Source organism: Drosophila kikkawai, chromosome 2R (genome assembly GCF_030179895.1).
Source record: "Drosophila kikkawai strain 14028-0561.14 chromosome 2R, DkikHiC1v2, whole genome shotgun sequence".
NCBI lineage: Eukaryota > Metazoa > Arthropoda > Insecta > Diptera > Drosophilidae > Drosophila > Drosophila kikkawai.
In genome coordinates this window covers 27,749,765-27,767,990 of record NC_091729.1, presented here as the reverse complement: position 1 = coordinate 27,767,990, position 18,226 = coordinate 27,749,765, and the positions used below count along the sequence as shown (strand labels likewise).

The window sequence follows — 18,226 nt, the reverse complement described above, 5'->3', positions numbered from 1 at the left end:
TTTTTTTTTTGTTTATATTTTTCTAGCTTTTCACTTCATGTTTAGCTTTCGAGGTGTTCGGTACCTACGGCGGGCTGCTTAAAATTTCTGCGACTTTCGTTGGATAAATAATAACGGTTGGTTTATAAAAAAATATATATAAAAGATATAGCTAAAAACTAAAACAAAATATTAAATAAAAAATAAGAAAAATAAATAAAAATGTGAAAACTTATTTACGATTTCCGGTGTTGTTGGTAATTAAACGAATACAAACCTTCAACTGCCAAAACAGTGACCGTGAATATTCCGCAACCTGATTCCTGATTCCGAATTTAATTCAAAAACACACACAACACTCCGCGCATTAATAATTAAGCAATTTCCATGCCTCTCGGTTGGTTGTTTCCTTCATTTATTTAACTGTGTTTTCTCTTTTATTATTCCGCTCACCGTAAACCGAAATTGAAATTTAGATAATAAGCAGCGTTGCCATTATCATTATCAGCCGCAAATTGCGCATCCGACAATCAAAGATAAACATCCGTATCAATACGATTCACGGCCAAAAAGTGATAAGCCGGCAAAGGGAAAATATATGTGTATATAGGGAGTGGTATTAGCCGAAATTATACGTAAAAAAAGGTGTGATGAATGTGACGAAAATTAAAGAATTAAATAGTAGGGAAGAATTAAGGAAAATAAAACAAATAATAAAAAATAAAAGAAAAAAATGTTTTCTGTAAAATAATTAAATACATAAAACAATAAATATAAATAAAACCCCACCTAAAGATCACGGACTCTTTTTTGAAGCCTGAAAAAGCCGGAAAGCAACAGCTGAAAGTCCTGATTCAAACCGACCATCAACAGCAATATTAATTTAATTAAATGTTGTAGTTTTATATGTATAATGTGTGTGTGTGTTGGTTAATGTATATCTGGTGTTATTGTTTTTTTTTCTCTTTGTATTCTCTGGATAATCAACGTAAAGCTGGCACCCACATCACAGAAAGAGATGGCAAGGCAGGCGGTAAACTCAATTGACTTTGCCATAAATGATTTCAGTTTCAGTTGAATTTTTTCTCATTTTTGTGTTTTGTAAGTGTGTTTGTTTGCGGCGAAATAAGTTGGCAATTAGCGTGGAACGACAAATGTTTATTGACAAAGGCGTTGGACACTTTGATTTCTGTTGTGTTTTGTTGGTTTTTTTGTTCCGGCGAAAATTGTTTATGACTTAAAGCTAAATTTAATAGCAAAAGTCTGGAAATGAAGAGGGTGGGATGGTCTTAAATTTCAATTGTTTCAAAGAGAAATAAATAACTCTCTTTCAAACAATTGAAATATAACACCATTCCATTATTATCGGGAATAGGAAGTTTTTGTGAATAATATAAATTGAGTAAATTTTTTAAATAAATTTGATGGGTTAATATTCATATATAATTTTAAAATCATTAAAACCCTTTTAAAAATAAATTTCAAAATTAATAAGTATTTTATAATATAATTAATAGCTTTCGATAACGTTCTCCTTCAATTTTAGCAGTTTTTAAAGGTAAACAGGGAATTTTAAATTTTTAGGGTTATTTGCAGATGCCTTTCTAGATTTTTATTCTTAAAAAAATATATTTTGCTTAACAAAGCTAAAAAATAATTAAAAAACCTAAATAATATATTAGGATCTTAAGAAAAAAAGAGTTCTCAATAACAAATAATAGCTCACTGGACCAGACCCAGCTGCAACTACATAATACACACTTTAGATCTGTAGAACTAATGCAATTAACTGGAGAAAAGCACCTGTTACATCTGTGTATACCACTTGCCCTAACCCCTTAACACCCCCAAGCCGGCTTTTATGCCATTTCACGTTCGATTTGAATGACGCAAATTGGTTGGTCGGTCGATCGGCTTGCTTGGTGGCTGAAAAAGTGCAAAATCAACAGTTAATGATCTCCGAACAATGTTTACCACCTGTTGCGTTGCCCCCTCGAAGGCGGTGTAAATTTCAAAATTGCCAAGACAGTTGTCCAACAGAAGCGTTGTACCTCTAATTTAACCATTTTCACTTTACATTCGAGCTGAGTTGGCAATAAAAAGATAAAAAACACTTGAACCGCAAGTTTGCGGCTTAAAAAAATAAATACCAATAATATCGTTTAAGATATTGTATTACATTTTGCTGTCAGACCGTCGACTATGCAATTAAATATATGGAAAATGGGTTTTTAATGAACTTTTGATTGGGGAGGGAAGTAAATGTCAAAAATGGGGTCAGGGATGATATTTGAAGTAAAGATCGATAATTTAGGATGACAAAATACAGATATTCAGTTCAAATAAGAATATAAAAATATATAAAATATTTTCTAATTATAGTTCTATATTTTTTACTTCTAAAAGTTCGATATACTTATATATCGGTATTTTAACTTCGCGATATATGAGCAATAAGTTAATTTTCTGTTTTCTGACTGAAATTTAATACCCTGCAAGGGTATAAAAATGTTTAAAATTAGCAAACAATTATAAATTCTAACACAGAAATGGTTCAGAATTCAAATTAATGAATTTTTGGCTTAGTTCATTTTTATACCCTGTGCCTGAAATTTCTAATCCATAAATGTGGATCCAGGATCTCCAGGATATTCAAGAGAACAAGAAAATATGCAAAAGAGAACAAAAACAGAAAGAGAGAAAAAGCAAAGTTTGTCTTTACTCACCGTTTGTTTGCGGCGTCCAAATATAAATTTTTCTTTTCTCTTCATCTTTTACAAATTATTTTAAAAATCACTGGCACTTTTTCGTCCTTTTTTTGCCCGTTTTCTACATTCCTTCTTACTCGTTTCCTCCGCATCGCTCTTGCCGATCAAAGCAAGAAGAAGACACGAAAGCAAGGCGGAAACTAACGGGACTTGTTCAGTTCGCTGGCTTGGCCACGCGCTCTGTCTCACTCGCACCCGCACTTGCAATTGGACTAAACTAAAACTGAAATAAAACCGAACTCTACGCAGTCCGGGCAAAGATTTTTCCGGCTTTCTCAGGGCTTTCACTTTTCCCATCACAGAGAATGTTTTCCCACAATTTTCCGATCGTGTTTCCCCGTTTTAAGCCCGTTTTTCGCAGGAGCGCACTTTTTTCCTACCGAACAGTTTTTTAGCGAAAAATTGAAAGAGGAGGAAGGAATTGCAGACGCCCAAAAGATGGAGACTGCGAGAGAGCGCTCTCTCTTCCACTTTCCCCTCTCCCGCTCTCTGGAGCTCCCAGGAGCGCGCTTTTTCCTACCGAACAGTTTTTTACCGAAAAATGGGAAGAGGAGGAATTGCGAAACGGAGGGAATTGCAGACGACGAAGAGATGGAGGCTGCTAATAAAAAACACACAAAACGAACGAACTGCACTTTTTCGGCCGTTTTTTAACCGTTCTATACATTTTCTTCCTTTTCTCCGCATTGCAAGCGGAGCAAGAATAAGACACGAAAGCAAGGCAGAAACTAAAGGGACTTGCTCAGTTCGCTGGCGTGGCCACGCGCTCCGTCTCACTCGCACCCGCACTTGCAATTGGACTAAACTAAAACTGAAATAAAACCGAACTCTACGCAGTCAGGGTAAAGATTTTTCTGGCTTTCTCCGGGCATTCGTTTTTCCCATCACAGAGAATGTTTTCCCGCAAATTTCCGATCGTTTTTCCCCGTTTTAAGCCCGTTTTTCGCAGGAGCGCACTTTTTTCCTACCGAACAGTTTTTTAGCGAAAAATTGAAAGAGGACGCCGAAAAGATGGAGGCTGCGAGAGAGCGCTCTCTCTTCCAGTTTCCCCTCTCCCGCTCTCCGGAGCAAAAACTAAAATATATAATAAATCTAATCATAATTATTATAAATATATACATATATAATAAATATAAATATATATATTTAAATATATCAAGACCAAACATCAAATGTTTTCCAGATATATTTCGATTTTGCAGTAAAATCCTAGTAAAACAAGAAAGGAAGCTAACTTCGGCACCCCGAAGCTTGTAAATCCTTGTAGTTTGCAATTGGATCATTAAGACTTGAGCCATTCTGGATATATTAATAGAAAAACAAGAAAGGAAACTAACTTCGGGAAACCGAAATTTGTATACCCATATGCCATATGATCTGTCATTCAATCAAAAACCGATCATAACTAAGCCAAAAAAGAATCAAATTCAATTCGGAAAGCTTTTCCGTGCTAGTTTTTTCTGGGGTAACAAAACTGCATACTAAATTTCAAATTTTAAGAAATTGAAATTTTTTCCAATTTTTATTTGACAACTTCAACAATTTTAGGACCTCAAAAATTAAAAAAATTTTTTTTTTAATTTGATTTCTCCTAAACATGACTAGATCGACTCCGCTTTTTGGGCTGATTAAGAATATATATGATTTATGGGGTCGGAAACGACTCCTTCGCTGACAAAAATCATAAAACACCTCAAGAAGATCTAAAATATTCACACTCTTTAAATGAATATTTTTATATTTTAAATGGTATTTTTATTTAAAAAAAAAGTCATATCTAAGCCAAAAAAGCATCAAATTCAATTCGGAAAGCTTTTCTGTGCTAGTTTTTTATAGGATAACGAAACTGCATACTAAATTCCACATTTTAAAAAATTTAAATTTTTTCCAATTTTTTTTTGACAACTTCAACAATTTTAGGACCTCAAAAATTAAATGAAAAATTTTTTAAATTTGTTTTCTCCTAAACATGGCTAGATCGACTCCGCTTTTTGGACTGATCAAGAATATATATGATTAATGGGGTCGGAAACGACTCCTTCGCTGACTGAAATCATAAAACACCTCAAGAAGAGCTAAAATAATCACACTCTTTAAATTAATATTTTTATATATTTGAAATGGTATTTTTTTATATAAAAAATGGCATATCTAAGCCAAAAAAGAATCAAATTCAATTCGGAAAGCTTTTCCGTGCTAGTTTTTTCTGGGGTAACAAAACTGCATACTAAATTTCAAATTTTAAGAAATTGAAATTTTTTCCAATTTTTATTTGACAACTTCAACAATTTTAGGACCTCAAAAATTAAAAAAAAAATTTTTTTAATTTGATTTCTCCTAAACATGACTAGATCGACTCCGCTTTTTGGGCTGATTAAGAATATATATGATTTATGGGGTCGGAAACGACTCCTTCGCTGACAAAAATCATAAAACACCTCAAGAAGATCTAAAATATTCACACTCTTTAAATGAATATTTTTATATTTTAAATGGTATTTTTATTTAAAAAAAAAGTCATATCTAAGCCAAAAAAGCATCAAATTCAATTCGGAAAGCTTTTCTGTGCTAGTTTTTTATAGGATAACGAAACTGCATACTAAATTTCACATTTTAAGAAATTGAAATTTTTTCCAATTTTTTTTTGACAACTTCAACAATTTTAGGACCTAAGAAATTAAAAAAAAATTTTTTAAATTTGTTTTCTCCTAAACATGGCTAGATCGACTCCGCTTTTTGGGCTGATCAAGAATATATATGATTTATAGGGTCAGAAATGAACCCTTCACTATGTAACACACTTTTGACTAAAATTATAATACCCTGGCAAGGGTATAAAAATAATAGGAAATATATAAAAGTTGTATATTTATGCACACCATATAATAGTTTGCTCTTGACAAAATTTAAAAAAGAACGATCGTATAAAATAATATATATATTAGATTTAAATATCCAATACAATACACGTTATAAATTTAAATGCTGGAAACACACACAAAACAAAGTTTCATTTTATTTTACTTATACTTATTATGTTTACAGTTTGACAGTTACAGTTTTACATTCCCAGCGTTACATTTTCTCTACTTCTACGGTTCGTTTCTATTTTTATTATATCTCAGAGTAGATGAAAATACCTTGAAAAACAACGAAGCTATAAGATATAGTCGTCCGATTTTCATAAAATTAAAACCAAAATTCTGAAATATATGAAAATATGGAACTTTTTCTCTCGATATACAATTTATACTTTGGAGTTGATTAACCAATCACACCGATCGAAAGTCAAATTGCTTCAAAATCGTTTGTCATGCGCTCCGAATTTGAAATAGATAAATAAATAAATGCGAAATTCCAAGCTTCGGGCCTCTCTGGGCCTGCGTAACTGTCAAATGTTGTAAAAAATCAGTAACACAAATGTTAACATGCTCACAATGCTTAAAAACGCACAGCCCACAGACAAAAAACAAGTCGGACAGCCCATAAAAATGAAAAAAAAAAACAAAGCAAAAATAAAATTAAATGCAATGCCTAACAAATGCTTTAGGCCAAACTCGGTTGCTTTGGGCCAATCGCCAACGGCAGATAAAACATTTGACACTTTTGGTTAATAAAAGTTGCTAATGAGTGCGAGCAACTCGCTGATTCCGCGATTGTTGATTTTAGTTGGCTTTTTTATGAGGAGTCTGGCCAATGGCAGAGCATTTCATAAATTAATGTGTGCACGGGGGGGAGGGACACTAATTGTGCATAAATCCATTGGTGTAGTTTGAGTTAATCCAATTAAAACAGGAAATTTATAAAATAATAGAATGGTGATTTTGGGGTAAATGGAAGCTCTGTTAATTAAATGAAATAATTTTTTCTAGAGTGAATAATGTAATAAGTGCCTCATGGCACTTTTGGGGCCTAGAGGTTTATGTTAAACAAATCCCAAAGAAATAAAATATTCAAACATTTTAAATCTCAGAAAATATAGAGCTTACCTTAAGACCTAAATTCAAAAATAAATCTTAGTTCTACAACATAGATTTCTAAAATCCTTTCTTTTAAAACAAGAAACTAAGACTTTAGAGTTCGAAATTGAAATTTAATTAAGAAAAATATACAGTTTTTAAAAATCAGCAGTAGACATATATAAAACATTTTCGACGAGCAAACATTATCGTTTATTGTAGGCACCGAAGTATACGTACTAATTTCGACCCACTTGCCATCCTCGGTGGGTTCTCCCTCAGCCTAGTGCAGGAATTTCGCTGTGGATGCTGTGGTGATGGACATATACTCATCCTCCTTGAATTGATTGGTGACATCGATACAGTAACGATTCAGCCTATTCAGACTATTAAAGGCGTCCAGCTCAACATGGCTCTGGAGGCTGACCAGGTTGGCACGTTCAAAGGAGAAAATAATAAAGCAGCGCATTTCTTTTATATTTATTTATTTATTTATAATACTTTTCCACTCGAGTTTTGGAGAAAGACTGATGACCACATTTAAGAGAATTCATTTTTATTTTCTTATAAGCTGAAAATATTACGCTGCAAGATTGTCTTATAATTTGCATATGTATTTCCACATATTCTATGCAGTCATTATCAACGAGATCCATCCGATGGTGGTCTTTATATTCATCTCAAAAAAACCAACAGCAACTCAAGTAAATTCCACTAAACTCCTCCCTTTTCGCATGTGGGCCAATGTGTACTTATTTTGAAAGCAAAATCCCCTTCCATATATATAGATATGTATATACAAAAAGTAATCAACGATCATGATCGATCCATTCATAGAACCGAAACAGACATAACAGAGAGTAGTCTCGCATTTTGCTTGTCCATTTGAAAATTGACTAAAATGAAGTGTGCTCATAAATATTTATTAGGCATTCGCTAAACTGGGCACTAAGTAGTCGATAATTTAAGCGGACAATCCGACGACGACATGAAAATTGTTTAGGCCAGGTCCAGACTCAGACACACATATACATTGGCTTCGACTTTTGGCTGAAGAGTGTAAATTGCCAGCAAGTGCAATGTGGGGAACTCCATGGATTGGAGCTAAGATTGAACACGAACTTAAGCGCCAGTTTTAGGGGGCCGGAGACGACATTAATTTATGTTCAGGCAAACACATTTTTGCCTGCCATTTAAGCGACAAAGACAAAGTACGTACAGCTCGGGCTATAGCCAGGCTATATAGCCTCGTCTCTGCCCCTTGATTCTGTACGGACGACGGAACGTGTCGGGATTATTAATTAGTTAACATCGGGCACTGGAGCTTGCAAAACATCAGCGGGCTCCACATTCCCATAGCCATTACCCCCTCCAAAAATGGCCAGGAGATGCGAACGCATCGATGATCTTCAGCCATCGATGATCTCAGAGGGAGAGAGAGCTGTGGGAATTTTTGCGAGCGCATAATTTCACGCTTGACTTAGGTCAGTGAAAGAATATGGAAAAGAGATCAGGGAATATAATGGGGAATTCTAAATATATTTTTTATAGGTAGATATAATTAAAATTTCTAAAAAAATTATTTTTGTTTTATAAATGGGTAAATATATTTTAAATTTATTCAACATTAATTTCCGTCTTATATTGAAGATTAGAAATGGTCAAATGTGTTGAATAAAATATACAAAAGTAATCTTCTTTTATAGAATGTTATGTTATATTATACATCAATATTTCATCATTTATTTGCTGAAAATATTATTTACCTTATTAAGTTTTGAAATAAGTTCGCCTTTAAAAGATGTCTGAAATTTTCATTAATTCTCTTTCTGATTTACCTTAATTTCTAGGTTTTTCTTGCGCATTTTTTTCTCCATTAAACCCTAAGGAAACTCCCGAAAAAAACCTATATCCAACCCTATCAAACGGTGCCAATCTGAAGGCTGTCTTTTAAACGTCTTTCTGTCTCTCTTGCTGCCAAGTAAATTGACTTATCGCTCTATTGGCATCACCATCGAGCCAATATCTTTGCCCATTTCAAGCTTAAAACAGAAATTAGCACTTAATAAAAGTTTATTTATGTTCATGTTGCTTGTAATTGGTCAGGTCTCAGGCTCAAAATAAATAAAACAAAAAAAAAAAAAAACCCAAATCTAAGCCAAGTGACTCTGACTTGACTGATTTCCCAAACAGCGTGCGCAATTCGCAAATTGCAATCGCCGATCTGAGCGATTTTGGCTATGACCAGATATACATATATATGTACATACATATATAAATGCTGGCTCAAACCGAAATTCTATCACGTTTTCACGCTTCGAGCGGGGCGACTAATGAAACGCGGCTCACCCGGCTCACAGTTTTGGCTTTGTTATTTGGTGCAATTTGTAAGTCGGCTTTTGGTTTATATATAGTATGATAATCCAAGCATTGCTCCTCCGGTGGCAGCTGACAGTTAACGCTTAATGGGCATGAAAATCGCAGCCAATTAGTGGCTGATTTTCGACGCTTTTTGGTCTTTGTGGGGGGTCTGAAAATCTATGAAAGTAACAATTTAATTACACACCAGGGGGTCTCTATAGGAATGTGGCAGCTTAATTGAAATTGGTTCACTGATAACAAAGTTAGGGTTCAGTTTCCAACAAGAATCATATCTTTAGAACTGGGAAAACACTTGTTATGGTTCTAATTGGGTTTTGTACTGGAGTAACAATCTATAGAGAGGTATATTTAATATTTTTGTCTAGTTAGGTATTATTTCTTTACTTTTTCAGGATTTTAAAATAATAGTTTTGTATTACGGTTGCCTCAGAAATTTATGGAGATTTTAAAACTATTTAAAAAAGTGTCAAAACATTTTCTATAATTTTTTACCTCTTCTAAAGGCATTTTTATAGTAATTTTTAATGTTAACAAATTTTATTGGATCCTTTTCGACACTTTTAAAATAGATTTTATAACGACACAATCTTCTTTATACTTTTCTAATAAAATCAAAAAATGTTATTATATTATATATATTAAATATACATTATTCTTTATATTTTTAAAAAACCTGCCATAATTTCCCACATTTTCACTATTTTCCAAACTTATACAAAGCCACAATGGCCACACCCAGAAGCATCACCACAAAACCCAAGCTGCCAAATAAAGCCAGTGACTTGGACACCTCTCTAACTCCCAAATTTCTCTCAATATCCCCCATATCCTTGCTTAATTCCTCCACCTCAGCTCCCGGCATTATAACCCTAAAACTCAGGTGTGAAACTTCCGACACCTCAGTGCCATTGCCATGAGAGACATTCCTTCGTCTCCTTTGACCCACCGAAGGCAAGCAATCCTGGGCTGTCACCTGGCAATCCTCGCGCTCCAAGCAACCTGTAATCCGCATGGAGATCATCAAAACCTCTCCACTTCGCATTCCAGGAAACATCACAGCCTTGAAGCGAAGTCTCTGGCCCAAAGGAGGTTCCAAAATGGGGGAATGAGAGCAGATGGAGAGCATGGCAGGGTTGAGACAGCCTCTGGAGCTGATTAACTGAACAGTGTTGAGGACTTCACCGCCAGATGCAATCCTTTGAAGCTGGACATCGCTTAGCTTGGTGTAGTTCCAGCCTGTAAAAAGAGGATTTGTCTTAGAAGAATGCTTAGAATGTCGAGAATTTATAGGTTACCATCCCCCGCCAGAACATGAGCTCTCAAAAGCAACTCCTCGCCCAGCTGCACTGCTCCATTGGTCTCCAGATGACGGGTATAACCATTGCCACCCTTTCTGAGTAGCTCCACATGAGTGCGAAAGGGATTCTGATTGCCGCCATGGGCGTAGCTGCCAGCGCTGCGAGATTGTCTAAAAAATGTATTATAAATATAATATTAATTATAATTATTAATTATTATTATTATTATTATTAATTATATAATATTAAAATCCTTTAAAATAACTGTCATCCTTACACATCATTGGCCACAGCCATTTTCAAGGCATGTGTCTTGACCGCCACTCTTTCTTGGGTTTTGCAGTGTAGAGTTAAAATCGAATCCCCGCTGGTTCTTAACCCTCTTATAGCTGGAAATCGCAGGCGTAAACACAAGTCCTGACCACAGGATTTCACACCACAACGCTCGAAATCCTCGCCTGAAATATCCAGCAGCAGAAAACTCCTTGAAAGCTTCATTTCACAGCGTTTATCCTGCACATCGTCGTTGTCCTGATCCAATGTTGGTGCAGCTCCCAAAAAGCTGTCCAACTTGAACACAGCTCGGAAATATCTTCCAGAAAGGCAACGCATGTCCTTGAGTCGGAGACGTAGTTGATTTTGATCCTGAATACCTTCAGGAGGAAGGTATACAGGCGCAGGTGTGGAGGGTTTTTGTGTGGGAAATACAGGGACAGCCACGGGCGCATGGTAGTCATAGCCTGGGGAATGAATGGTCTCTATTTCCTCGCCAGGATCTTGCACTATTATGGGTCTTAAAGTGGTGGTAGTTGTGGGTATAGAGGTGGTAATGATAGTGCCACCAGGTTGGGGGTAGTAGTAAGCGGGATAAGGTTCTTCGCTGAAAGAAGGAGGGTTTGTTTTTAAAAATATCTTATTATTTTATTAAAATAACGAATAATATAACAATATAGAAATATTTTTAATTTATAAAAAACTCACCTGGGCTTGGGACTTTCATAGTTGGGACGCTCTTCTATGGCCGGTGGAAGATAATGCTGACTAAGAGGTATAAATCCACCATGGCCGCCGCTTCCCTGAAACTTGATACTGCGATTTTCAATAATCTCCGGCAGACTAAACTCTGTGGTGGCCACGGGAGCTGGAGCCACTGGAGATGGAGTGACAGGAGCAAAAGCAGGAGGAGCACTACCAGAACCAGTACCAGGTCCATATAAACTAGGAGGAGCTAAACCCAGCTGAAAGGGCACTTGACCGTGTAGATAGTTTCCAAACTGTTCCAAAGGAGAGGCATAATAATGCGAGACATCCCCCAGACTTTTCCTGACAACTAGCAAACCCATCAGGGCAATGACTAGAGACGTCCACCTGGTTGACATTTTCACCAATAACTGACTGATGACACCCCAAGCTATAGGGTTTTTATAAGCTCTTAAGCCCAGGGCGTGACTTCCCTGGCCTGAATTAATTTTTTGAAACGATTTATTCTGGCTGGGATCACTTTCCCAAGACAGCTAAGACAGCTATTACTTTTATAGGTAAAGAAAGACACACAGCACACACGACTTTGGTGTCAACCCATCGATGGACTTTCCTTGGTCACGAACGGATTTGGCTTTGGTTTGCGGCTTTGTTGAGTGGGTCAGGTTATGTAAAGCTAATTGCCAAGTGCTCTCCGGGGAACCGAGTTCGGTTTCATCTTCGAATCAATTCAATACAATTCGAATCGAATCCGAAACTCACTTGTCCCACAAATCATTTGCCATTTGACATCTCGCTTGTGGACAACTAATGACAACAACAGCTGCGAACACAGAGGCAGCAGTAACATTTTGGCCATATTGTGGATTTCTGAGCGCTGTTTAGCCAGAAGTCCAATCAAACCTAACGAGCCGACAATCTGTCCGGTAATGTGACCATTTTGGGCAACCTCGGGTAAAGAGTCATACACAAGAGCGTTATAATGAAATCTAAACAGTGAAAAATTGATTTAATTATAAGATATATTTATTGATAGATTAACAAATGTCTAGAATTTTAAAAATATCTTGAAAAGTATTTCTTGATTCCTAAGAAATCTCAAACTTTTTTTTTAATTATTTCATATTTAATTATTTGTACCTTAAATCCCTCTTGATCACTTGTCCATGTGGGAAGTGTTCTCCTTACTCTTAATCTGATTTCCTAGGTTCATTCACCAGTGTTTTTGGTCCATATTTGTATAGCTTTCCCATTAGCTAAACATGACATTTATGCTTTGAGCCAATTATTATTAATGTTTAATGTTCAATGTGTGGGACAGGTTATTCCCAGCGGTCAGGCATTCGCCAAATTAAATGCAATTAATTGAATTAACAAGACACCAGCTCTAAACTGGATCTTAAACTACATATGAGTAGTTTTGATTTATGACTCTGGTTAATTTCTTACAAGTAATTCCCCGCAGGATCTCAATGCCCGGCACCTCGTATCCCACGAATAACGATAATTTCAGCAACGGTTTCCCCATGGCCACCACCCAAAGCGAACGTTTGCTGCAGGCTCAGAATCGTAGAAAATTCAGTTTTCCAGCTACTTTACATTCCGCCTCCTTATTGGAGGTGGGTGGAGGTAGCCAGAGGGGAGAGACAACCAGGAGGAGACTGAGCAATGTTAGCGATGTGGTCACCAGGAAGCTATCCTATACTATTGGCTGGAAGGCGGCACAGATACCAGCGCAGGATATCATCACGCAGGTGGGTTTTTATTGGGAAAAAATAATATTTTAAACATTCTTAGATATATTATAAATATATTTACTATTTTTTCCCCTGCCAGGGTCGCTGTTTGTGTGGCCACTATATCAAACGACGCCTGAGAAGATCAGGTTTGTTCAATAAAAAACTGGGTTTGCAGCGCATACGCAGCATACTAGGTTCCACCTCCTTGGGCATTGTTCGTGATGTCTTTCCAGCTGTTCAAGTGGTAATTATACTCTTTAAAATAATAAGTAAATAATGTAAATTAAACAAAATTTTATATTTAGCTGGGCGACGAACTGGAGCGCATGCATCCCCGGGTTTACAATGGCGTTGCCCGTCAGATTTGCCGCAATCCTGGCGGTGAATTTCACACTCCAGATGCTGTGAGCTTGCTTTTGGGCGCTGTGGGACGTGACCTTTTTCGTGTGGAGATCACCTGGAGCAAGGTCATCTCTCTGTTTGCCATTGCCGGTGGCCTGTCCGTGGACTGTGTGCGCCAGGGTCATCCGGAGTACCTGCCCAAGCTGATGGAGAGTGTGTCCGAGGTTATAGAAGATGAGTTGGTGCCTTGGATCAATGAGAATGGTGGTTGGGTAGGATCTTTAATGGTTTTTAAAAAAATATTATATTTAATAGTTTATTTCTTCATTTTAGGGCGGCATCAACACCCATGTCTTACCCACCAACAACAGTTTAAATCCCTTGGAGTGGACCACTCTGGTGATTGGTGTGGTCTTTGGCTTGATTTTAGTTTTTATGATTCTACGATTTATAATAAGCACGATAATACCGAAAATATACCAACGATTTACGAATTGAATATAGACCCTTGCAAATATTATTTCATTACATTTTACCTATACTTATTATGTTTACAGTTTGACAGTTACAGTTTTGCATTCCCAGCTTTACATTTTCTCTACATCTACTGATTGGTTTATATGGCAGCTATATGATATAGTTATCCAATTTTCATAAAATGTATACCAAAATTCGGAAATAATAAAATAAGTAGATGAAAATACGTTGAAAAACAACAAAGTTATAATTTTTTTTCTATTATGTTAAATAATATGAAATAGCCATATCTCAAAAATGGTAAAAATGTTAAAAAACAGCCAAGTTAAAATTTTTTTTTCTAAAAATTCATCGAACATTTGTATGGCAGGTATATGATATAGTTGTCCGATCCGGCCCGTTCCGACATATATAGCATTTATATATTTATATATGTACATATATTACCTATTATCCAGAATGGCTCAAGTCTTAATAATCCAATTGCAAACTGCAAGGATATACAAGCTTCGGGTTGTTCAAGTTAACTTCCTTTTGTTTTATTAAGATTTTAGTGGAAAATCTAAATACATCTGGAAAACATTTGATGTTGGTCTTGATATATTTAAATATATATATTTATATTTATTATATATGTATATATTTATAATAATTATGATTAGATTTATTATATATTTTAGTTTTTGCTCCGGAGAGCGGGAGAGGGGAAACTGGAAGAGAGAGCGCTCTCTCGCAGCCTCCATCTTTTCGGCGTCCTCTTTCAATTTTTCGCTAAAAAACTGTTCGGTAGGAAAAAAGTGCGCTCCTGCGAAAAACGGGCTTAAAACGGGGAAAAACGATCGGAAATTTGCGGGAAAACATTCTCTGTGATGGGAAAAACGAATGCCCGGAGAAAGCCAGAAAAATCTTTACCCTGACTGCGTAGAGTTCGGTTTTATTTCAGTTTTAGTTTAGTCCAATTGCAAGTGCGGGTGCGAGTGAGACGGAGCGCGTGGCCACGCCAGCGAACTGAGCAAGTCCCGTTAGTTTCCGCCTTGCTTTCGTGTCTTCTTCTGGCTCCGCTTGCGAAGCGGAGAAAATGAGGAAAAATGTATAGAACGGTCAAAAAACGGCCGAAAAAGTGTAGTTCGTTTGTTTTGTGTGTTTTTTTTTTAGCAGCCTCCATCTTTTCGTCGTCTTCAATTCCCTCCGTTTCGCAATTCCTCTTTCCATTTTTCGGTAAAAAACTTTTCGGTAAGAAAAAGCGCGCTCCTGGGAGCTCCGGAGAGCGGGAGAGGGGAAACTGGAAGAGAGAGCGCTCTCTCGCAGCCTCCTTCTTTTAGGCGTCTGCAATTCCTTCCTCCTCTTATAATTTTTCGCTAAAAAACTGTTCGGTAGGAAAAAAGTGCGCTCCTGTGAAAAACGGGCTTAAAACGGGGAAAAACGATCGGAAAATTGCGGGAAAACATTCTCTGTGATGGGAAAAGTGAAAGCCCTGAGAAAGCCGGAAAAATCTTTGCCCGGACTGCGTAGAGTTCGGTTTTATTTCAGTTTTAGTTTAGTCCAATTGCAAGTGCGGGTGCGAGTGAGACAGAGCGCGTGGCCAAGCCAGCGAACTGAACAAGTCCCGTTAGTTTCCGCCTTGCTTTTGCGTCTTCTTCTTGCTTTGATCGGCAAAAGCGATGCGGAGGAAAAGAGTAAGAAGGAATGTGGCAAACGGGCAAAAAAAGGACGAAAGCGTGCCGTTCGTCTTTTTTGTTTCTGTGGTTGGAGTAAAAAAAGTGCCAGTGATTTTTCAAATAATTTGTAAAAGATGAAGAGAAAATAAATATTTACATTTGGACGCCACAAACAAACTGTGAGTAAAGACAAACTTTGCAAACTAAGACAAAAATTCATTAATTTGAATTCTGAACCATTTCTGTGTTAGCTTTCACAAGGTTATTAATCTGCGTACAGCAATTTTAAATATAAAAAAATTTTTAATTGTTTGCCAATTTTAAACATGTTTATACCCTTGCAGGGTATTATAATTTCAGTTAGAAGTTTGCAACGAATTTTATTTATGCTATGTATAAATATACACATTTTTATATATTATTTATTATTATTTTTTTTTAATTATTTAACCAGAATGGCTCTATTCTTTAGATCCAATTACTATCTGCAAGGGTATACAAACTTCGGCGTGCCGAAGTTTCTCCCACTGACAGCTTTATGCCACATGTTTATTTAACTAATAAAGCTTTTAATAAAAGCTTCTGAAAAAAGTAAACATACGATATGATCTTGAATTCTGATAAGAAATTATCTCTATTTTTATAGACACCTAAAAGCCAGCCACTTCAAACTCGTAATTGCAAAGATAAAACTGCTTAATCCCTGTTGATTTTTACATTATCTCTAGACCTGATTAATATTTGTATATATATATGCCCCAAACACATCTCTTATTCCTCTCGAACTGAGAACACTACAATCTCTTTATAGAATAGGGGTTCGTCTTCTTCTTTTTTATTACAAAATTTGTGAGGAAAAATCTTCCGCAGACTCGGTTAGAAATTCAAATAAATGCAGCAGTTATCGATTCATCGGTACATAATTTTTATACACTACAAACACACGGGACAGTTACTCCTCCTCTTTACAACTTGCCAGTTAACTCGGGCACAGCCTTGAACAAATCAGCCACGATGCCAATGTCAGCCACTTGGAAGATGGGAGCCTCGGGATCCTTGTTGATGGCCACAATAGTCTTGGAGTCCTTCATGCCAGCCAGATGCTGAATGGCACCAGAGATGCCAACGGCAATGTACAGCTCGGGAGCCACAATCTTGCCGGTCTGACCAATCTGCAGATCGTTGGGCACAAAGCCGGCATCCACAGCGGCACGCGAGGCACCCACAGCGGCGCCAAACTTGTCAGCCAGATCGTACAGCAGCTTGAAGTTATCGCCGGACTTAAGGCCACGTCCTCCGGAAATAATAACCTTGGCGCCGGTCAACTCCGGACGATCGGATTTTGTCAGCTCTTGGGAAACAAATTCCGAAAGAGTGCTGGCATATTCACCAGCTGGTGCCTGCTCCACAGCTCCGCTTCCGCCGCTGGTAGCCGCCGGTGGGAAGTTGGTGCCTCGCACAGTGATCACCTTCACAGGGTCCTTGGACTTGAGGGTTAGGATGGCATTTCCAGCGTATATGGTGCGCACAAATGTATCCTCCGACTTGACATCAATGATCTCGGAGATGGGGGAGACATCCAGCTTGGCAGCCACGCGGGGCAGAACATTCTTGCCGAAAGCCGAGGCGCCAGCTAGGATGTGGGTGAACTTGAACTGAGATTGGGCGGCAAGGACCAAAGGTGTCAGCGATTCGGCGGTGAAACCCTTGAAGGCAGCATTCTCAGCCACCAGGACTTTGGTAACGCCTTCGACTTTGGAGAGAGCCTCGGAGGCCTGGAATAAAATAGAGAGAAGGTTTAAGTAGTTCTTGAAGCTTATAGCTAGTTTTAAGTGCAGTCAACTGCCACATATGAAAAATTCTTCCAAGTTTGTACTTTCTTCACAAAGACAACTATTTATATAACTAGATGCCGGCATCAGCTATAATTTCCCACAACAAATAATGAGCTAAAGCTACGGGAAAACCTTAAAGATCACATTTTTATATAGAATTTATAACCTCTACCAAAACCTATCTAGATATATACTACTATTTAAGATATCTAAACCCCTTTTTGTGAGACTAGGAGACTTACGGGTCCACACTTGGTGCCAGCCACTAGTACTGTGACGTCACCGCCGATCTTCTTGGCCGCGGAAATAGTGTTCAAGGTGAGGGGGTTGAGGGCCTCATTGTTGTGCTCGGCAACCACCAAGGTGCTCTTGCAGCGCTGCAGCTAAAAGGGGAATAAATGAATTAGTTGTTATTTAACTCAGAGCCCCCAGCGCCTGCGCTTTTTTATTTTTAATAAATTTTTACACTTACGAAACTGCTGCGCATCACATTCCGCGTGCTGTTGACGAACATTTTAGGGATTAGCTAGTTGGATTATCTAATTTAAGGGTAGGTGGAAATTTGTTTGATTAATTAAATAATTAATGAAATTGATCAAAAACTTACCTCGGCTATAAAAAAATCACATAAGTCCAAAGGTTTCTCGCGGCGAATCAGCTGTTCAGGCGTTTGTCGTTTTTTGGGACATTTTAGACGATGTACAGTGTGGTACAGTGGGGGTAAGAGACTATTTGGGAGTAAAATCAAGAGGAATATATTAAATAATAATTAATATATAAATTTAATAAAATTAAAATTCAGGGGGTA

The 18,226-nt window shown here is 37.1% G+C and overlaps 3 protein-coding genes across 4 annotated transcripts; 1 reads left to right on the top strand and 2 right to left on the bottom strand.

The window, feature by feature from the left end:
• Positions 1-38: 38 nt before the first annotated feature.
• Buffy (BCL2 family apoptosis regulator buffy) lies at positions 39-13,947 on the top strand. 2 transcript variants are annotated; one of them, XM_017164546.2, is made up of 5 exons: positions 39-116; positions 12,833-13,121; positions 13,204-13,350; positions 13,412-13,720; positions 13,782-13,947. In XM_017164546.2, exons 2-5 carry the CDS (start codon positions 12,840-12,842, stop codon positions 13,944-13,946), a joined length of 903 nt encoding a protein of 300 aa, XP_017020035.1. In that variant the 5' UTR covers positions 39-116; positions 12,833-12,839; the 3' UTR covers position 13,947. The 2 variants fall into 2 exon arrangements, with proteins under 2 accessions (XP_017020035.1, XP_017020036.1); XM_017164547.2 differs by having other exon boundaries at positions 12,820-13,121.
• On the bottom strand, positions 9,786-11,765 carry LOC108073079 (uncharacterized). Its single transcript, XM_017164545.3, has 4 exons — positions 11,368-11,765; positions 10,664-11,266; positions 10,384-10,556; positions 9,786-10,324 (listed from the first exon to the last, which is right to left on the bottom strand). Exons 1-4 carry the CDS (start codon positions 11,763-11,765, stop codon positions 9,786-9,788), a joined length of 1,713 nt encoding a protein of 570 aa, XP_017020034.1.
• Positions 13,948-16,383: 2,436 nt separating the features above from the next.
• On the bottom strand, positions 16,384-18,145 carry wal (electron transfer flavoprotein subunit alpha wal). Its single transcript, XM_017164543.3, has 4 exons — positions 18,026-18,145; positions 17,891-17,957; positions 17,661-17,801; positions 16,384-17,358 (listed from the first exon to the last, which is right to left on the bottom strand). The coding sequence occupies exons 2-4, from the start codon at positions 17,930-17,932 to the stop codon at positions 16,549-16,551; spliced, it is 993 nt and encodes a 330-aa protein (XP_017020032.1). The 5' UTR covers positions 17,933-17,957; positions 18,026-18,145; the 3' UTR covers positions 16,384-16,548.
• Between the last annotated feature and the right edge of the window lie 81 nt (positions 18,146-18,226).